General features: G+C 34.3%; 2 protein-coding genes across 2 annotated transcripts in view; both read left to right on the forward strand.

Moving 5' to 3' along the window:
- Positions 1–1,814, forward strand: part of LOC134839731 (uncharacterized) — a 31,634-nt gene extending 29,820 nt beyond the window's left edge. Inside the window, exons 3-4 of the mRNA XM_063855353.1 lie at positions 474–643; positions 1,554–1,814. Coding sequence (XP_063711423.1) covers positions 474–643; positions 1,554–1,814 — 431 coding nt within the window. The remainder of the gene's footprint in view (positions 1–473; positions 644–1,553) is intronic.
- Positions 1,815–13,921: 12,107 nt separating this feature from the next.
- LOC134839732 (mutS protein homolog 5-like) overlaps positions 13,922–22,739 on the forward strand; it is a 30,058-nt gene continuing 21,240 nt past the window's right edge. Inside the window, exons 1-6 of the mRNA XM_063855354.1 lie at positions 13,922–13,952; positions 14,212–14,381; positions 15,293–15,461; positions 16,786–16,978; positions 17,324–17,521; positions 17,971–18,142. Of these exons, the coding sequence (XP_063711424.1) occupies positions 13,922–13,952; positions 14,212–14,381; positions 15,293–15,461; positions 16,786–16,978; positions 17,324–17,521; positions 17,971–18,142 (933 nt within the window). The remainder of the gene's footprint in view (positions 13,953–14,211; positions 14,382–15,292; positions 15,462–16,785; positions 16,979–17,323; positions 17,522–17,970; positions 18,143–22,739) is intronic.

Raw genomic sequence — 22,739 nt, forward strand, 5'->3', positions numbered from 1 at the left:
GAGAAACAGTGTATGTCACAATAAATTGGCCAATACGAAAAAGTTGCTCTTTAACTTTTGGACCATCCGAAAAATTACCATGTAAACAATCTCGCATCTAAGTTTATTTATTTTGGGGGAGATTGTTCCTATGGTCCTCAGAAGAGGAATATAAATTTAAAAAAAAAATGCTCGGTTTTGTTCAATGAAGCAAGGAAAGTTGGAAAGCTCCTACCGTAGTTATATTGACAAAAATATGGTTAAAAAAACGAAAAAGAAATCGTTAACTTGCAAGCAACGTCTACAAGTGCCGCAATATGATAATGGTGATTGATTTTTAAAACTAAACTAAATAATGCATAATATATAGGTGTATTCGAGTTTTAAATGCTATATATTCATTTGATTTGTTACTGTTTCGGAGCCCCTGGTGTTTCTTAAGCTGCATAGCGATTTTTATAAATGCTTCTTCCAGTGTTTTCTTTTGATTTCAGTGTTGTGTGTATTCCTGGGCGAGGGTCACGTGGGAGGGGTGGTGTTCGAGGAGAGGGGGAGGTCACTGGAGTTCATCGAGGACTGTCCGGAGCAGAAGCCTTTTCTGAACACCAGTTCACTCGTGCATTCTCTCTCACCCTCAACCGTCCTTGTCAAGAAGGGAAATAAGGCACGACAAAATTAGATTAAACAAGGATAGCCGGTTACTGTGCAAGTGGCACAGAATGTTCCGACCATAGTCTTGAAAAACACAAAAGTGTTAAAAAACTCCAATAACTAATTTTACCTGCGCTTTCAGGGCTTAAATTAAGCATAAATAAGCTATTGTAAGCCTGCTCGCTCGCTTTATTCGCTCAAAATTGAACTATAAGAATAAAATAAAGCATTTTAAACCAGCTTTTCTCAAGATTGAAAAATTTTCCTGGAATTTCTACATGCCGCTCGAATTACGACTGAAAGCAGGCGCGGATCGAGGAATTTCTCAGGGAGAACTTTGAAAATTCTGTCGACCTTTTTTATAGGTCGACCAAATGGATTTTTGAACGCTTGCGGGCACTTTTTGGAAAATGTCGACCGTAAAATATCGTTTTTTTGGCGCATTCCCCCCTAAATCCGCTACTGACTGAAAGGGCTTCAATTTGAAATATCACTCGACCCATTCAAATAATTATTTGTGGTACCTGATTTTGCATGCAAAACAAAAAAAGTAAAACACCCAAATACAAATGTCCTCCCGATTTCAATGGTTGACCCAAAAAACTAGAGCAATCAGAAGCTACAGGTCAAAGAAAGATTCGATGATAAATTAGTCTATGAGTTTGGAATACGCGAATAAAATTTAATGCATGATTCAGGCTAATAACAAAAACAGCAGTTCATGACAAAAACAGCAGGCTAATAACAAAAACAGCAAACAGCAAAACGTGAAATTTTAATCTTCATGTTTTTTTGCTGGTGTTTTGTCTTGAAATCCGCCCATAAATTCAACCCCGGCTGCATATAACAAGGTGCAACCACATATTTTAAGGCATTTATCTGCAAATCAGGCATTTGTCTGCATAATTCATGTTGGTTTGTAGGATTTCTGTGATTTTCTGAGTCACTTAAAATCGGAGCTGGAAGAGACGACAGTGGCGAAGGATGATGACTTAGCTGGGAACAGAGAGCGTTTTGCTCTGAAGGAACTCGGCTTCAAAATGTTTGACTTGGAGAACGCCACCAAAAGATTACTCGCCACTAAACTTCCAGGTGACTCTGCTAAACTACCGCTCAAGGTATCAATGTTCTGGCGGAAAAGACTTATAACAAAATTTAGCAGACCAAAAGATATTATGAGATAACAAGGATAGTCGGTTACTGTGCAAGTAGCACAGAATGTTCCGACCCTAGTCTTAAAAAAAACAGCATTTTTTTTCAAAATATTGTCGTTTTTTCTTTGGCAAGGTATGAAAAAAGGAGCTGAAGAAAAAACTGTAGATTAGTTATATTCGACAGTTATATAGTAAATTAAGCGACAAAAAAAAACATTTTTTGAAGAAAAAATACTTGGAAAACTAAAAGAAAAAGTTAATTTCGATTTTTTTTAAGGTATGCAGTTTTTTGAATTTTTGAAAATTTTGATTCCAAAAATGCGCTGAAATACTCGCTTCTAGGAAAAAAATCATCACGACCTATAAAAGAGTCTAAACTACTTTCATCGATTCTTACAAAAAAGATATCAACACAGAGGGGACACACAACTTAGCACCACTTGCGATACAAACACTTCAAACAAACTTTTATCAATCATTCCAGGTCCTACAACGCGTAATCTGGACCAATTTGAGCTCGCTTTTATTCAAACTGGAACAAAGATAGCCGGTTACTGTGCAAGTAGCACAGAATTTTACGGCCATAGTCTTACAAAAATCAAGAGTTTTTTCAAATTTTTTCGTCGTGGTGTATTAGGTAAATTAGGTACAAAAACACTGGGGATTGAAACTATCCGACAGCCATACTAAAATAAGCAAAATGAAAACCAATTTTTGTCGAAAAATTACTAGAAAAACAAACAAATTATTGTTTTTTTTTTATTTCGAAAAATGTTTCAAGTTTTTTGCAGTTTTTTGACCTTTTGAAACTGATAATTCCAAAAGGCGTTGAAATACTCTAAATAAACGAACGTTACTCTAGTAAGGCTAAGTTTTTACGATTTAGTCTGCTTACTGACGAGTAGAAATACGCAGTTGTCTAAATACAGGCCGCACTACACTTGGCATACCTATGTAAAGGGTGGATTCTCCTCGCGTTGAGATGAGTGTATTGCACACCATTGTTCTGGGTCTCCACAAACGTGGACTCTCATGATGCTCCTTCGACTTTCCACCCAAGAACAAGTCCGGGTTCATTGAGTCACGATAGACACGAGCACGGGTCGCATCGTCATACCTGAACGGAACAAAAAAGATCGGTTTACTTTCTAGATAATAGAGTGAGAAAAATTTTCGGTAATAACCCTTAATTTTCAATAGTTTTAACGAGAATTTGGTGGAAGGAATTGTGGGGCTGGTAACATTTTTTCCGTATTTAATTAAATGAATTTCGAGAAACCGACTTTTATGTTTTGCAAGAAACCGTCGCGGCTTTTTGAGCTTTTCCGAAATAAAGAACTTCTTTGCCACTAAATTAATTTTCTGACACAAGGTTACAAGTGTGTAGTCGTGTTTTCTCACAAGCAATATTGAGTTTAATATTAAGATTACGGCCACTTATTGGAGAAAAAAAAACGAAAAATAATTTTTTTGTCAACAAATGTGAAATTATTTCAATTTGAAAACAGATAAAAGATAAATTGACAGATGGAAGATAGATAACAGACTTTCGTGTCTTATGAGTATTGACTCATAATTGGTGTTCTAACTATCAACAAGACTGCTCATATCAGGGCGAAGCCCTGAATGTTCCGACTGCCTTTTAAGATTTATGGAGCAGTAATAAAATTAAAAAGTTAAATGTAATAAAACAAAATGAATTTTTTTTCTTCTTAAATTTGAAATTTTTTATGAAAATCATCCCCCACACGCCATATAAAACACACAAAAAATAGATTTCGCTCCTTGGAGCAAATCAATTATGGCAAATAAGCTTCTTTCAACCAATTTGGAACGATTTCTAAGACTGATTAAATCTCCGCTTACGCGTTAATAGTGCAAATTATATCGCGCGTGAATTGTCACAAATTGGCCAAAATGTCAATCTTTAAACCCCCATAACTTTACGAAAAATAATCACAGGTGAAATAATATCTTTTCAATTTGAGCTCAGGACAACTATACCTTTCGAATGATATTTAAAAATTTGGTCAAAAATGGCTAGTTAAAAATTTAAAATTTGTATGAAGAAAAAAACCCACCCCGAGCACAAATATTCCGTTACTTTCGTATAGAAAGTCGGAACAATAACAAAATCTATGTTAAAAAAAATTTTCTTCGTCATCTTCATTAATTTTGTCGAAATCGAAACAACTGTTAGCTAACTCGAATACTACGAATAATAAGAACGTCAGACTTAGAGCCCAAACTTGGAGCTCAAAATCAGGGCCTGGTATATTTTAACTTTTGGTCTTGATTAATAAGAGAGAGAAAAATTTGCAATTTTGAGACAAGTAATCAAAAATTGATTTTGTTAGCTCATGACTCCCTGAAATTTAGTTAAATTTTTTATTGTGGGCAACCAATGTCACGTTTTGTGATCTTTAAAACTGAGAATCCTTTGGGTTAATGCTTTTTAAGACTATTGAATAGTTTTGTTCCCGATAATTTAAAAAGTGTTTTTTCTTTAATTTGAAAACCTTTTTTGCTCTTATTTCAAAAACTCTAGAGATCTCAGTTTAAAAAATTGCAATTCCTCGTAAGAAAACTGTTCCTGGCAATTATTCCACCAGGTTTTCTTAAATTGATTCTGACAAACGAATCCTAATGGAGTCAATTATTTTTCTTCAAGTATTTCATTATACTAAGAATTTTAGTTTGCACAAGTAAATGAAATAGTATCACTAGAAAGGCTTTTTCTCGTAAAATTAGTTTGTGTAACTTTTTCAGTTACTCGAAAATGAATAAGCAACTGAGCGATAGCGTGAAAAGCATCTTTTATTTTGTCGATCAATCGATCACTTGCTATTAAAATTGAACCATGTGCAACAAAAACATATTGGATTTTTGATGAAACAAAGCAATATTTTACATATAAACAAAAAAGTGGACCTAAAGTGAACCTAAAGTGGACATTGGTCTCGATTCCACTGGAGACGTTTACCAACTGGTCTGTAATGTGACAAGCTTTTTTTTTAAAAAAAAACTCATATTCAAGGGCAGCCGAGGATCTAGGATTCTCTCGAGGGGGGGACGGATTTTCAAAAAAAAAATTGAAAATTTTGTCGACCTTTGTTTTTTAGGTCGACCGAAATGATTTTCTGAGCTCTCCCAAATCACACTAAAGACCCCATTTCGACCAAACTCTCTGCGCCGCGGGCAAATTTTTAAAAAAACAGGCCAAGAAAGGCGTTTTTAGGCACTATTTGGAGGCGCCTTTAGAAAAATTTTAAGGTCAGTCAGCCAAAAATGTGAGTTAGGACCGAAGTGTAACTCATAGAGTAATTTCGGATAGGGTACACCGTCTGCTCGTCACGCTATCTTATTTTCGGCCGGATAGATTCGTGCAACTTCTTAGTCTAATACCGATCCTAATCTTACTCTTATACTATCTAGTCTCAGGTTGTTTAACTAGTCTCTGCTAGGCTCAATAGATCTAGGGTATACTGGTTTATTGCGGCTGCTGAAGTGCTCGGGAGAGTCCAACTAATTTCTAAGTTAAATTCAAATCTCTCTGGTGCTGAAATTACAAGTAACTTCAGCACTTACAAATAAGTGGGTTGTTAGTTAGATGGATCATGATTGGTTAATATTAAATACTTTACATTGGTAAAACATTTAATTTATCCAATCATAAAATGTAGTTTAGATCAGGTTCCACCCATCCGGGTTTTACAGAGTTTTTTAGAATAGTTCTTCTGTAATTTGAAGGATGGATGATGGACGTTTGTTTTTGGCGAACATCATAATTTTCTTCCGTTTCCTCTTTTGTTAGGGAAGTTCCAGGAAGCTGGAGTTAGAGACATAAGACGTTGTGTCTTCTAGTGACAACGACTACGTCTTTGCAACAAACTCAAATCTGATTTCAGAATGGTTTGCTATGTCAGGTTTTTCTGTTCTGCGTGGAGAACTTCTTTTGTGTATGATCTAGTTTGGGAATGGCGTGGAGATTGTGCGTGGAGGGGATGCCTGGTTACTCGGATCTGTACGTATACTTGAACATCGAGGTGGTCATTGGTCTAGTTCAATGAAGTCCTTTTCTGCGAGGTCAAGTCGTACTCTAAATCCTTTGAGTTGTGATTGTGAGCGGCATATCGATTGTAGTTGGTCATTCTCTCTCGAGTGTAGTGGGGTCGTCTTGTCTTTTGATGTTCGTCCTTGGTGTTGTATTCTGATCTATATATTGCATCATGTGATTTTACATTTTATAAAACTTTTATTAGTTTAATATTTTTTAATAATGATTTTAGTTAGTTGTTTTCACAAAAGCTTTTTGTTTTAGTTCGGTTATTTTGAAGAGTTACTCACCCTTGAGTAGCTCTTATTAAAAATAAAGGTGTGGTCACAAAGCGTGGATGTAGCGCGGTGGGTTAGGCCGGCTATAGAGCATGCTCAGGACGTCCTTTCCTGGTGGGTTAGGCCAGGAGTGGGAGTATGATTTCATGCGGTGTTTGTGAGGGGTCCTGTTATGTGACAACGTTTTATGTTGGGTTTGTTGTGGTTTTACTTATGTCTTGTTGGTTATGTACTTTTTCCAAAAAGCAAATTGTTTGTGGTATGGGTTTGTCTTTCGACTTTTTTGTGTTTTATTATTTCTTTCTAAGACTTTGTAATAGTCTTCAAAAGAATAAATTATCCAGTTTTAAACTGGGTTAATCCGGTTTGGGTACCGTTGGTTTCCTTTTCTTAGTCATGCTGTTATTCTATGATTTGTGGTATTTAGTAAGCTGCGTTGGTTAGTTTTGTTTAGTATATGATTCCTTTCCAACCGGGTTAAAGGAAAGTTTGAAACATGTTATTATATGTTAGAGTTGTTGAGTGTGAAAACTTGAAACTGAAATTCATTATTTTAAACAACTCTTCGTGGGCGAGCTGTGCGAGTGTGGATAGAATTTCTGTGCGAATGAATGAAAATATCAAATGGTTAGTACTGCAATTGCATTTTATTAATTTACTGCATAGAATTTGGAAATTTACTGCTAGTTATGGGGGAATTTTAAGATACAAATTTTCATCATAATTAGATTTACTGCTTTTGGGGGAAAATTTTATAAATTAATTTACTGCATTGGTATTATATTTATTTAATTGTTGGTGCAAAAGTTTAATAGGGTCTTAAACAGTTTTGAAGAAGTTTGCTATTTTGTTATTTTTTTTTTTTTTTGTGAATTTTTCAGATGATCTAGGATGAAGGCTAAAAATCTAAATAAAACATGAATAAAGAATGGTGAGTTTTTTAATATTTTAATTAGTTAGTAATATTCATTTAATTCATACTTACCTGTTAGTCGTCGGGGAAAAAACCGTGGGGGAAGATGTCGTGAATTAGTTCTGAAGTTGTTAGTAGTTTAGCTAAGATGCGGATGATATTTTTAGTTTGAAGCAGTGGCCAAAGCAATTGGAGTGCCTTAATAGTGGTTAGTTCTTCAGTGCCTACTGCAAACTCATAAGGTGTGTTTTGGATTAAGTTATATAATTTGTGGTTAAATTTAGTGTTGTGGATGAATTCTAAAATTGGGATTTCTATAGGCTGTACAAACTCGTGCGGGATAAGGAAGGGTCGGGATTCTTCGGCGTTGAAGGTCTTGGTGATGGGGCAGAAAATGTACATTTGGGTTATGGGGTCATAATTACGAAGAATACCATGGAGGTTAGTGTCTTTAATACAATATGTGAAATTTAGGAAATATGGTGAAGTGTATTTTGAATTGATGAATTGGAAACGATGGTGTGGTTGTCTAGAGGGTGTGTGGAGGTCAAAGTGATTTTGTTGTTGAATTGGTTGAAAAGATTGTGTATTAATTAGATTTTGTTGTTGAATTGGTTGTTGATGTTGTGCATCTATTGGTTGTGGAGAAAAATTTCTATGATTTGTACGTGTTCTCTGTATTCCTTGTCTACGATATTCTTGAGTATTTGGTGCAAATATATCTGGTTGTAAAAAATCGTCATCTGAGGAGAAATAATCCATTTGATAAGATGTTTGTTTTTTATTTTTATTTTGTTGAAAAAATGGGTAATTTTCACTGCGATCCTGTGGAGGATTTGGTTGAAAATTTTTGGAATTATATTGGGCCGTTGGGTTATCCCAGTTTCGAGGTTTTGTATATTGATTAAAATTCCTTTGTGGTTGATAATTTGTTTTTGATGGATGTGTATAATTATAATTATGGTCTGCAAAGTTGTTTCTAGTGAATGTTTTGCGTGTTTTTGATGGTATTGTCATGGGTCTATATGTTTGGTAATCCATATGTGAATATTTAGGGGCAACCGAAGGTTTAACGGTTGATTGTAAGGTTACCTGTGTTTGTGAAGGATTTGTATTTCTTGGTGTTGTTAAATTTGGGCGTATTGGTGAAATACTTTGTTGTGTAGTTGTTGTGTGTACAATTTCTTCATTTATGAAGTGTGATGGTGTCTGGATATCTTGTTGAGTAAGATTCCTAGTTCCATTGAGGTTTTCATTGTGTATAACTGTAGAGTTTAAACTATTATTTTGTGTATCGGGTAAAAATGTATTATAGTTTAATGGTGTTGCATCAATTGTTAATGGTATTACTCTTACATAATCTCTTATGTAAGATATTGTACCTATTGCTTGACTTGAGATTGATTGTGGAAAGCTTATAAATGCGGGATGAGACCATTCGGGGTCCCAAACATAATCTGATTGTTCTGTGATAGCGGTATCATCGTTCGAATTTTGGGGTCTAAAATTTTTTCTTGCTTGTGCAATTAAATCAATATTGTGTGTGAAATAATCTATTATGAACCATGCCAAAATTTTTTGTAAATCGTGTTTGGTATGTTGTGAAACGTCGTCTTTCGTGAAATTTTCTTTAATGATGTTTAAATAACTAGAGAGTAGTGTGATTTCATGTCGTACTTTCAAATGTTTAGATGTTTCTGTCGGTGAGACATTTGTTGTTGGGATTTCGTTTTCTAATATCGAAATATAACTATATATTATTGCGAAAACTTCATTGGTGAATATGGAGTTTGCTCTTTGTGAGTTATGATATTGGATGCTTTTTATATATTCTGAAAAAACTTTTGAAAATTCTAAATCAAGATCGTCTGTTTGAATTGTATATCTTCTATTATTATGGTTTGGTGAGGTGAATTCTATGGAGTAGATTCCATACTGTTGTGTTATGTTGCATATATCTTTTAAGTAGTGGTCTATGATTTGTCTTTTGATTTTTACATCGGGGAACTCTGTTTTACATGGACTGATTCCGGGTTCAAATAAATTTACGAGTAAATTTTGACAAAATATGTGTTGTCCTCTATCAGTATCTGCATCTACTATAAAAGGAAAGATTTCATCATCATCTGGAGTTTCGTCACCTGGGGTGTGCGTTGAACTCATTTTTCCGTTCGATGACTGTTAATATGTAATTATTAATGTGTCGAATTGGTTGATTCCAATTGTATAAATGTACTGGTTTGTGTTTATACTGCTTTTTTATTCTTCTTTTTCCTCTTTGTGATGAATTTGAAGTTGTTTCTGAGTCAGAAAAATATAATTGATCGTGAAGTGGGTAATTTTTATCTATTGATTCTTTTAGTTTGTAAAGTTCGTCTAAACTGTTGGTTTCTGATTCTGAAAATGCGTTTCGATTTTTTGAAAATCTTTTTCGTGTTATTTGTCTTTGTTTAGTTATTATTTTCCTTTTTAGTGTTTGTCGTTTTGTGCGAATGTATCCAACTGTTTGTGTATGAGGTGTGATTACAAGGTCGTATTTTTTGTTATCTATTTCACAATTGTGTAAAATGATTGTTTGTTTATTTCCTAGGTTTTTAAATGACATAAGGTTTAGAATGACGGATGCAAAAAGTTGTTAAATGATTTCTATTTTCTTAAACTGTTAGTTCTTACGATTTTTTGGTTAGCTTAACCTGGGTCTATTTGTTCAGGGTTGGAGAGAAAAGTATATCAATTCCGAAGAATGATTTTTTACTTTCTCGTGGCTAGTATAAGTTAAGGTGTTAACTTACTTAATCTTACTTAGGGGTAGTGATTGTGTTCAAGGGTTGGAGAATAGTAAATCGATCCACAAGGTTCAGGTATAATTAGAACGCGAGTAGTTCGTTAGATACTATTTTAAACTTACTAAGTCTAAGATTTATCCTGGGTCTGGTAAGAGGGGGGGTCAAGTGAAGGATGAATAACCGAAGTTCTTCACTATTTATCCTAATTTGAATGATTAGTTTTGTTTAAAAATTTCTATTAGTCTTGGGTCTTTAGAAAGGGTTGGGTAGTGAATCGACGTTTGAGGTCGTTAGACACTAATTAAGTGGGTGGGGGAGAACAAAGTTGTTCTGTTTGATCCAAGGATAAGCCTTGATGATCAAATTTGAAATTTAATTAAATAGAAAATGATTTAAGATCCAAGGATAAGCCTTGATGATCTGGTTTTTAAAATTAGGTGAATTTAAGTTTTAATAAAATTTTAAATGTGTGTAAAGGAAAGATTTAGTGTTTTGATGATATTAGTGAGTTGATGATTGCTGTTTATGTTTTAGATGATGAAGCTGGAACAACAAGATGATTTATGATTACTAACCATTTATTGTCATGCTACTAATTTTTATTTTTATTTTCCAATAAATATTTTTCAAACATGTTTTGTATAATACTGCAGAGTTTTAGGAAAACGATCTTAGATCTTTTTATCAATCGTTATTGCATATTAATAATTTTGTTTAGCGCCTGAAATGATTTTGAAGATTAACTTCAAGATTTTATGTTTGCAAATGGAAATCTAAATTCATTGCAAGTAGTATTCGAAATATAAAAGTTTGTTCTGGCTTTTGCCGAACTATCATATAACTATACGGCAAGTTTCTACTTTGTCGTATGTCGTCTTTGGTTCGAGGTCTTCTTCCAATTCCGGGTAGTTCTATTATGGTTCGGAATATTGGCTCTGATCTATTGAGTCGGAGAGACATTTCAATTAAATTATTGTCGTATAACATTTTGTAAATGTTTTTGTCTAATTTCTAATCTATTTTGGTTAATTCTAATCTAGTAAGGTCTTGTTCGAGACTTATGGTCGCACCAGATGAGTTAGGACCGAAGTGTAACTCATAGAGTAATTTCGGATAGGGTACACCGTCTGCTCGTCACGCTATCTTATTTTCGGCCGGATAGATTCGTGCAACTTCTTAGTCTAATACCGATCCTAATCTTACTCTTATACTATCTAGTCTCAGGTTGTTTAACTAGTCTCTGCTAGGCTCAATAGATATAGGGTATACTGGTTTATTGCGGCTGCTGAAGTGCTCGGGAGAGTCCAACTAATTTCTAAGTTAAATTCAAATCTCTCTGGTGCTGAAATTACAAGTAACTTCAGCACTTACAAATAAGTGGGTTGTTAGTTAGATGGATCATGATTGGTTAATATTAAATACTTTACATTGGTAAAACATTTAATTTTTCCAATCATAAAATGTAGTTTAGATCAGGTTCCAAATGGATGTCTCAAATAGTACAAAGGGGACCCTTTGGGTCGGCTGGGGGTCGAATCCCTAAGAAAAAGGAGCCCCCCCCCCCTAAATCCGCAACTGTTTAAGGGTTTCCAAAGCTTTTTTAAGATCAAGGAATCGAAAATTTTTTTTCATCTGAATCTTGCTTTTTTTTCTGTAAGATCGGCTATAGCATCAAACAAGGACTGTAACTTCGGATGTTTTTCATTTTGAAAGCAATTACTACAAATAAACGTCAGATGGAGTCAATAATGTAAATTAGAAAAAATATATATTTTAAAGTCATGATTGAAGCTGCATTGAAGATGTCCCTACGGTTTTTCCAAGGTGTTAGCTTTTCGATTGAGTTCCATCAAAGTATGATGCATCGCTGAATATGCTCAACTAATCAATGTCTCATTAAAGAACTAATACTTCGTTTCTACACGTTACATTAGTGATCAACATTGGCGCGCCATTTTTTTTGTAAAACTAACTGATCGGAGCATTCTGTGCAACTTAAAAAGCCACCCGCGTCATTGTTATTCAAGGCGAACAATTGAAAAGAGCGTTGGTTTTTCGTCAGTCTATGTGATATACTTTTGGGATCTTTTCCCCCTATGGCATTTAGTTAAGAACTTTCAGCCCCTATAAAGAACTAACTTAACGATTGAGCATATGTGAATTTTGCACCGCATAACGAATTTCTCCTTTTTGCAAAAGATGAGGACTAGTTACCAAGATCCTATCGTTGCCCTTTTTTTGTAAAAGATTCAAACTTTTCTTGGGTCTGAACAATGACGTTATTTTCTAGAAGCTGGCAGATAGTGCATATTACAAAAAACTTCTTGATTTGCTTTTGAAGGCTTAGAGAAAATATTGTGAATATTTTTGCAAAAAAATCGATTTCTGTTTTTTTTCTTGAAAGATATTCTTTTTTTTGACCTAGTTCAGTAGCGGATTTAGCAAGGTAGGCGGTCGCCCCCCCCCCCCTCCCCCTCAGGGATTCGACCACCTGCCAATCCAAAGGGTCCCCCTTTGTACTTTTTTGAGATATCCATTTTTGGCCGACTGACCTTAAAAACTTTCTAAAGGCGCCTTTGGCGCCAATCAATACTAATTTTGAGGGGGGAACGCGCGCCGAAAAAACGCGATTTTTTGGTCGAAATTTTCTAAGTGCATAAAAATGCCTTTTTTGGCCTGTTGTTTCACAAATTTGCCTGCGGGGCGGAAAATTTTGTCAATTTAGGTTCTTTATAGTGATTTGGGAGAGCTCAAAAAATCAAATTAGTTGACTTAAAAAAAAGGTCGAAAAAATTTTCAACATTGAAAATCCGCCCTTTTGAAAATTTTTTGAAAATCCGCCATACCCCCCCTGGAGAAATTCTTAGATCCGCGCCTGACCTAGTTTGCAAGAGTTGGTTACCATTTCTGCTCGTTTTCCTTTTAATGTTTGCTACCAATTTCAGTGTTTGTTTATTATTTTTGTTAACTATTGTATGTGTACTGTTCGTGTATTTTCTGTCATGTATAAACTCACTGTTTCTTGTGTTGGTATTTTCGTAGGACGATGAAGAATAGGAGAGTAAGTATGACTAATGCACCCACCGCCATTCCCGTGAACAGGGCAGCATGCCACAGCAACATAACTACACTTATCAAAGACAACTTCAAACACTGATCGTTAAGCAAAGTTTTTTTCAAAGTGGCAAAACCATAAATCTATTTGACTTTTGTGACAGTTACAGAAATCTTTTTAATGTCTAAAATTTTAGAATCTGATCGCCGTTCGAAGCACGATTTTGATGCTGTTGGACATCAAAAACTTTGTATCAATATAAGGCAAATACAAAAACTCTTCAAATATTCAAACCAATTGATATGCGCGGAAGATTTGGACCCGGTTGTTTGTCGTTTTTCACAATAGGCGGCGGAATAAAACTGACAGTTTCAAATATTTCTTGAATCAACGAAAGATCAGATGCATTAGATCACAATGAACTTTCAAGAGCAAACTCAAACAGTTTTAGGCTCATTGATAACAAACGCACTCAATGTCGTAATGGATTGGTTGGCCAACACTTGGCGAAATTTCCGTAGAAACTCTCTTGATAGTTTCTCGTGTTTCAGCTTAGAATAATTTTGCAAATTTGCTATCTTCACAAAAGAACCAATTTGGCGCCACTTAAGGCCTTTCAGTAGGTGGTGTCAAATCAGTCCGATTCGGTTTGATGTCGCTGTAACTAACTATAGACTGACGTGTTCAACGGCTGAGTATTTGAAAGGGCAACTTTCACATCCAACTCAAGTTGAATATTACTTCAATTATTGAATTGTTATACAGCCGTGTCTTACCCTAAAACTCGCTATACGATAGTTTATAGGTACTCGTTCAGAAGTGCGGCTCAAAGCAAACATCATAAATGGTCCTAGATGAATGAAAGAGAAACAGTGTATGTCACAATAAATTGGCCAATACGAAAAAGTTGCTCTATAACTTTTGGACCATCCGAAAAATTACCATGTAAACAATCTCGCATCTAAGTTTATTTATTTTGGGGGAGATTGTTCCTATGGTCCTCAGAAGAGGAATATAAATTTTTAAAAAAAATGCTCGGTTTTGTTCAATGAAGCAAGGAAAGTTGGAAAGCTCCTACCGTAGTTATATTGACAAAAATATGGTTAAAAAAAACGAAAAAGAAATCGTTAACTTGCAAGCAACGTCTACAAGTGCCGCAATATGATAATGGTGATTGATTTTTAAAACTAAACTAAATAATGCATAATATATAGGTGTATTCGAGTTTTAAATGCTATATATTCATTTGATTTGTTACTGTTTCGGAGCCCCTGGTGTTTCTTAAGCTGCATAGCGATTTTTATAAATGCTTCTTCCAGTGTTTTCTTTTGATTTCAGTGTTGTGTGTATTCCTGGGCGAGGGTCACGTGGGAGGGGTGGTGTTCGAGGAGAGGGGGAGGTCACTGGAGTTCATCGAGGACTGTCCGGAGCAGAAGCCTTTTCTGAACACCAGTTCACTCGTGCATTCTCTCTCACCCTCAACCGTCCTTGTCAAGAAGGGAAATAAGGCACGACAAAATTAGATTAAACAAGGATAGCCGGTTACTGTGCAAGTGGCACAGAATGTTCCGACCATAGTCTTGAAAAACACAAAAGTGTTAAAAAACTCCAATAACTAATTTTACCTGCGCTTTCAGGGCTTAAATTAAGCATAAATAAGCTATTGTAAGCCTGCTCGCTCGCTTTATTCGCTCAAAATTGAACTAAAAGAATAAAATAAAGCATTTTAAACCAGCTTTTCTCAAGATTGAAAAATTTTCCTGGAATTTCTACATGCCGTTCGAATTACGACTGAAAGCAGGCGCGGATCGAGGAATTTCTCAGGGGGAACTTTGAAAATTCTGTCGACCTTTTTTATAGGTCGACCAAATGGATTTTTGAACGCTTGCGGGCACTTTTTGGAAAATGTCGACCGTAAAATATCGTTTTTTTTGGCGCATTCCCCCCTAAATCCGCTACTGACTGAAAGGGCTTCAATTTGAAATATCACTCGACCCATTCAAATAATTATTTGTGGTACCTGATTTTGCATGCAAAACAAAAAAAGTAAAACACCCAAATACAAATGTCCTCCCGATTTCAATGGTTGACCCAAAAAACTAGAGCAATCAGAAGCTACAGGTCAAAGAAAGATTCGATGATAAATTAGTCTATGAGTTTGGAATACGCGAATAAAATTTAATGCATGATTCAGGCTAATAACAAAAACAGCAGTTCATGACAAAAACAGCAGGCTAATAACAAAAACAGCAAACAGCAAAACGTGAAATTTTAATCTTCATGTTTTTTTGCTGGCGTTTTGTCTTGAAATCCGCCCATAAATTCAACCCCGGCTGCATATAACAAGGTGCAACCACATATTTTAAGGCATTTTTCTGCAAATCAGGCATTTATCTGCATAATTCATGTTGTTTTGTAGGATTTCTGTGATTTTCTGAGTCACTTAAAATCGGAGCTGGAAGAGACGACAGTGGCGGAGGATGAGGACTTAGCTGGGAACAGAGAGCGTTTTGCTCTGAAGGAACTCGGCTTCAAAATGTTTGATTTGGAGAACGCCACCAAAAGATTACTCGCCACTAAACTTCCAGGTGACTCCGCTAAACTACCGCTCAAGGTATCAATGTTCTGGCGAAAAAGACTTATAACAAAATTTAGCAGACCAAAAGATATTATGAGGTAACAAGGATAGTCGGTTACTGTGCAAGTAGCACAGAATGATCCGACCATAGTCTTAAAAAAACAGCATTTTTTTTTCAAAATATTGTCGTTTTTTCTTTGGCAAGGTATGAAAAAAGGAGCTGAAGAAAAAACTGTAGATTAGGTATATTCGACAGTTATATAGTAAATTAAGCGACAAAAAAAAACAATTTTTGAAGAAAAAATACTTGGAAAACTAAAAGAAAAATTTAATTTCGATTTTTTAAGGTATGCGGTTTTTTGAATTTTTGAAAATTTTGATTCCAAAAATGCGCTGAAATACTCGCTTCTAGGAAAAAAATCATCACGACCTATAAAAGAGTCTAAACTACTTTCATCGATTCTTACAAAAAAGATATCAACACAGAGGGGACACACAACTTAGCACCACTTGCGATACAAACACTTCAAACAAACTTTGATCAATCATTCCAGGTCCTACAACGCGTAATCTGGACCAATTCGAGCTCGCTTTTATTCAAACTGGAACAAGGATAGCCGGTTACTGTGCAAGTAGCACAGAATTTTCCGGCCATAGTCTTACAAAAATCAAGAGTATTTTCAAATTTTTTCGTCGTGGTGTATTAGGTAAATTAGGTACAAAAACACTGGGGATTGAAACTATCCGACAGCCATACTAAAATAAGCAAAATGAAAACCAATTTTTGTCGAAAAATTACTAGAAAAACAAACAAATTATTGTTTTTTTTATTTCGAAAAATGTTTCAAGTTTTTTGCAGTTTTTTGACCTTCTGAAACTGATAATTCCAAAAGGCGTTGAAATACTCTAAATAAACGAACGTTACTCAAGTAAGGCTAAGTTTTTACGATTTAATTTATCGAAATAAGACGAAAAATCAAAACTTTCAGACCGGTTTTTCCCGACACTGGGATTTTTTTTGAAATTTTTTTATGTGGTTCGAATCACAACTCTAAGGGCTTTAATATGATATATCACTCAACCCAGTCCGATGAGTTTTTCTGGTTCCTGATTTTGCGTGGAAAACAAAAAGAAAAAGAAACTTTTAAAAAAAACTAAAACACACCAGAATACAATGTTCCTCCCCATTTTCAGTGGTCGGAACAAAAACTTGCCTCGCACTGGATGGTAGAGATTGCGATTGTGCTTCAATGAAAAAGTTTTCCTTCAAATTGAAACTTTTTTCATCTCATGAACATATGTTTATTATTAATTCCATTGTATTTTGTCTGCAGGCATGCCATCTGGTCTTAGTGATGCGCAATGTGAGTTGTACATTCGCTCTCTTCTCCCTCTCTTGCAGAACAGTCCATGTATGGTCAGGGCAGCTGGGGCTCTCCTCTCCTATCTAGACCAGCAGAGCAGCACTGTGTTTGGACACCATGTTCTTCACTTTGCACCCGCCACAGCTGCCTCTCTTAAAAACAGGTAGTCATTTGTCATATTCACTTGCATATAAACTTAATTTAAACTTTGCGGTCTTCGCTTTTTTTCTTTCTCTCTCTCTTTCTTTCTTTCTTCTTTCTTTCTTTCTATTTTTCGTTCTTTCTTTCTTTGTTTCTTTCTTTCTTTGTTTCTTTTTTTCTTTGTTTCAAACATTGTGACTAGAAAAGTTAAAGTATAGCAATCTTCACCAAAGTGGAAAAAGTGAAACGGCCTTAAGTGTTTAAATATTTGATTGAGGAATCCAATTGCCTAGTAACAGAATTTTGTGAGTTTCGGTTAGTTATGAGCTTTTTTTTGGTGACTCGTTTTCTTACCGTTTTGTTGTAGATGTGTAGTGGATGAGCAGAGTCTGCGTGACTTGGGTGTGTTCTCTCGTGACCTGCACCCCTCAGTTGTGAACAAGGGTGGAGCAAGTAAAGAGGGCTACAGTCTCTTCTCCCTCTTCGACAAGACTAAGACCCCCTCCGGACATAGACTCCTGAAACACTGGTTCCACTCACCTCTCAAAATCCCAGCCCTCATCAAGTGAGCAGAAATATAATTTCCTTTTATTCCGTAGACAATCTTAAAATTTTGACAAAATTGGTGACCTTGGGCGTCTTAATCAACCATTCAGTAATCCTAGGAAAAAGTACTATTGAGGTTAATTACATTTTTGACACGCTTTTTTACGTCTTGAAATTAGTAACATTTAGTTTTTAAGTTTTTTACTTTTGAATTACAGTTTCTTCGTTGTCAGAACGATTTCGTTTCTTCGAAGAGACATGAAATTTGACATTTGACAAAAAAAGAGATATTATATTTTGTCTTAAAACATTTATTAAGCTATAGATCCTTGGAATCAGAATCTTTGGAAACCCTTCACTGAAAAGATTAAAAATATATATTTTTTTAGTTTTTGACATAATCAATTTTGCAAAAACTATGGTCAAAACTGTGCTACATTCTCAGCAACTTGATATTTTGTTTTCTAGTGAGCGCCTGGAATTGGTGGATTTGTTCTACCGTAACTTCGACTGCACTCAACAGCTGAGGAGAGAACTCATCGGAGTGCAGGATGTGTACCCTCTGCTCAGAAACCTACAGTCACGCTCTCTCACTGGTCACAATTTCAAAACACTCCTCAAGACATGTCAGAAAGGGAAAGTGAGTGATTGTTCCGATCACTGAAAATTTCAGTTTTTCTTTTTTTTGTTCCACACAAAATCAGGTACCAATGAAAAACCATCCAGTAATGAAAAGAACCTTTCGGAAATAATTTTCTAAATGTTAGTCTGATCTGTTTTTACAGAATAGATTTTCAATCTTTTCAAAAAAAAAATTATTGCTAAAAAAGCTTCCCATACTAGTTTTCCCGAAATGAATTTCTAAGTTTTTCATTACTTAAATGAAAATTTTTTCTGATTTTTAACGAGTAGTTCTTATAAGACCTACTAGCTCTCTTTATTTCCTAGAAGTTAGAAATAGGTTTTTCTCGTCATTGGGCGCTTTTTGGAAATAATTTAATTTCGTTCAAGCCACAACTGAAGAGGCTTCAATATGATATATCACTTGACACACTCTGATGAAGAGTAATGAACGTAGTGAAGACTCTTATGTAGGTCTTGCTGATTTTTTTTTTCAGGAAAAAGTCTTAAAATCTGCATAAAATTCTCTAATAACTACAGATGTTCATTCATACTTATTGATGCATTTATCAATGGACTTAGGTATATATGCATTTTTTGAGTTCAATCGAAATTCATCTGCTGAAAGTGACGTAAATAACACTCTCCAAACACGAACGTGGAAATGATGCGAAAAAACGTGAAGAATTTCTATTTTCAAAGTGGAATAAAACTTTACCTGTTGATTCAGTTTTCTCAATTTGAGCAGTATTATCAAAAAACGCCAATCAAAATTTGTTCTAAAAATTCTAAGAGCTTAAAAAGTATATTTTTTTGAAACTTGAAAGTTGAGATTTTTTTTCATCAAAGTCAGTGTTTTTTTATATGTTTACTTGCGTTTACTTCTTTTTTCCAATCTTCGATTGGCTATGTTCATTATTGGTGGAACCGTACGACCAATAATCATCAGAGTGTGTCAAGTGTTATATCTTAATAAATCCTCCTCACTCGTAGTTTTAACGACTTTAAAATACTTACATAAAATGCCCAATGGCTAAAAAAAACCGCGGAAAATTATAGACAAAAAAAATTCTTTTACGTAATGAAAAAACTTAGTTTAACTTCGTCAAACCTAGTAGTGAAAACTACCTTACTACTTCTTTAGCAAAAAAGATTGAAAATTATTCTGCAAAAAATATTAGACTAATTTGAAAAAAAAAATTTTACTTCTGGTTAGTTTTTCAAAATTTGAAGATGTATTTGTCGATTATAACTAACTCACTTTAGTTCTACTCTTTTCTGTAGTTCTTCCGATTCCCTCCTCCAAGGGTGTTAATTGACTATGACTTAAATAGTCCTATAGAAGTCCTTTACACAGAGCAAAAAAAGTGAGACTAACCCTGATCGTTGAAGTACAAGAAAGTTGTATTTTTGAATTAAGCTATCTTGACTGAATTAATTTGAAATATTTGCTATTTATTGTAGAATAAAATTGTTATGTTTTCAAATATTTCTTTACAACACAAAATATTTCCCAAAAAGGAAGCATAAAGTTTCCACCTGCACTGGATTTTCGTGGATAAAAACTGATTATTTTGGTTTTGCATTGTCAGTTTCAATAATGTTCAAGTACAATCGGTTATAATCGATTAAAAATGGATAACAAGTCAATTTTTTAAATCACTATAATCCATAATAATTCGTAATTATAATGAACTTTTACTAGAGGTTGTTGATGGAATTTGCTTTGTTTTCAATTTATCTCATTTCCTGTTTAGTACAGTTGCTACGTCTTACTTGTGACATAGTTTTTTTTCTCTACATTTTCAATATGGCAGTTAAACAATTTCTTTTTTTTTCTTCTATCATCATGGTAAAAATTGCCATTGTCCTTTTTTACTATCACCATTTGCCCACTACCCCCTTCCTCCTTTCAAGTAAGAGAGCAATTTCAGTGATTAAGGGGGTATTTATTGGTTAAAGAGTGGAATGATTGAACGGGGTGGTTTTCAATGGTTACAGGGGGTTGGAGAAGGATAAACTGGGTAGGGGATGAAGGTTAACTCAACGTAAACTCCACGACCTCTTCTGAACCCACCCTCCCAGCTTAACCACCTAACGCAATTCTCCCCTCCCCAGTTTATTGAGTAACATGAAACAAAAAAAAAATAAAATTATTTCAAATAATCAATGTTTTTTTTTCTGGCTGGTTTTTTTTTCTTGAGGCACTTCCTTAGTTCAAAAATTATCTTTGATTTGTTATAGTTTAATACAAAAAAAACAAAAAAAAAACGTGCAACAATTGATTACACAATTTTTCTGCATTTTGAGTAGAAAAAATCGGTTTTAATGGAAGAAAAACAGATTTTAATAGTAAAACTGGATTTAAGTTTAAAACTTACATGTATAACCGACTATATTTTCCAATGTTTGTGTCAATGAAATCCATTAAAATCGGGAGTTTTTCATAAAGAATGTCATGACTAATGGTATAGAACGCGTGCTGAAGATCTAAAAAAAAAAATAGTAAAACCGCTATTTTTTGTGTTGATTACCGAAAAACTACTGTTACATTCTTGATTGAGTTAAAGCAAACATAATTTTTCCATAACATAGTGTTTGGAAGTAAATTTGTTGTTTTTAGTTGCATACGAAAGCATTCATTTGTCAATCAGTTTCTAGTTTTAAGGGGGAAAATGTTAATAAATTGATGGGACGAAGTACGGATCCAAGGGTGTTAATTGACTATGACTTAAATAGTCCTATAGAAGTCCTTTACACAGAGCAAAAAAAGTGAGACTAACCCCGATCGTTGAAGTACAAGAAAGTTGTATTTTTGAATTAAGTTATCTTGACTGAATTAATTTGAAATATTTGCTATTTATTGTAGAAAAAAAATTTCTATGTTTTCAAATATTTCTTTACAACACAAAATTTTTCCCAAAAAGGAAGCATGAAGTTTCCACCTGCACTGGTTTTTCGTGGATAAAAATTGATTATTTTGGATTTGCATTGTCAGTTTCAATAATGTTCAAGTACAATCGGTTATAATCGATTAAAACTGGATTACAATTCAATTTTTTAAATCACTATAATCCATAATAATTCGTTATAATCAATTATAATGGATTTTTACTAGAGGTTATTGATGGAATTTGCTTTGTTTTCAATTTATCTCATTTCCTGTTTAGTACAGTTGCTACGTCTTACTTGTGACATAGTTTTTTTTTCTCTACATTTTCAATATGGCAGTTTAACAATTTCTTTTTTTTCTACTATCATTATGGTAAAAATCGCCATTGTCCTTTTTTACTATCACCATTTGCCCACTAACCCCTTCCTCCTTTCAAGTAAGAGAGCAATTTCAGTGATTAAAGCGGTATTTAATGGTTAAAGAGTGGAATGATTGAACGGGGGTGGTTTTCAATGGTTACAGGGGGTTGGGGAAGGTTAAACTGGGTAGGGGATGAAGGTTAACTCAACGTAAACTCCACGACTTCTTCTGAACCCACCCTCCCAGCTTAACCACCTTCCCCCAGTTCTCCCCTCCCCAGTTTATTGAGTAACATGAAACAAAAAAAAACAAAATTATTTCAAATAATCAATGTTTTTTTTTTGGCTGGTTTTTTTTTCTTGAGGCACTTCTTTAGTTCAAAAATTATCTTTGATTCGTTATAGTTTTGCAAAAAAAACACAACAATTGATTACACAATTTTTCTGCATTTTGAGTAGAAAAAATCGGTTTTAATGGAAGAAAAACAGATTTTAATAGTAAAACTGGATTTAAGTTTAAAACTTACAGTTATAACCGAATATATTTTCCAATGTTTGTGTCAATGAAATCCAGTAAAATCGAGAGTTTTTCATAAAAAATGTCATGACTAATGGTATAGAACGCGTGCTGAAGATCTAAAAAAAAATAGTAAAACAGCTATTTTTTGTGTTGATTACCGAAAAACTACTGTTACATTCTTGATTGAGTTAAAGCAAACATGATTTTTCCATAACATAGTGTTTGGAAGTAAATTTGTTGTTTTTAGTTGCATACGAAAGCATTCATTTGTCAATTAGTTTCTAGTTTTAAGGGGGAAAATGTTAATAAATTGATGGGACGAAGTACGGATCCAAACTTTTAAGACTGAAGTAAAGTACGGATCAGCTTTTATCATTTTTGGTTGGTTTACTGTTAAAAATGGTCAAAAAAATACTGCTGCAAGTGTTTGAATAAAATATGCAATCAAGCATTGAATTGAAGTTTTCAAGTGGTGCTAGAAAGAAAAAACTTTTCATGTTGTGGTCCGATTGTTTTGTTCTCATCAAAACAGCATGTCTTGCACTAAACAGATAATACTGAAATTTTTACCCCATACTTTTCGAAATATATTTTGTTATTATTAATTAGTTGGTCAAATGGAATCAAAAAGTTCAAACCAGTGTTAAGAAAATAGTTTATGAACGACGGTTAAGCTAAATTTTTCACTTTACCAGTTCCAAACTTTTATCATTGCATATGCAATTTCATTTTAAAAACAGTTCAGAAACTTTGATAAGAAATGCCAATCTAATCTCATTTTGGCTTTTTCGTTTTTTCAAAACTCCTGTGATTACCTGGGTCCAGTTACAACAACTTGAATTAC

This window comes from Symsagittifera roscoffensis, chromosome 2 (assembly GCF_963678635.1).
Source record: "Symsagittifera roscoffensis chromosome 2, txSymRosc1.1, whole genome shotgun sequence".
NCBI classification, from domain to species: Eukaryota; Metazoa; Xenacoelomorpha; order Acoela; family Convolutidae; genus Symsagittifera; species Symsagittifera roscoffensis.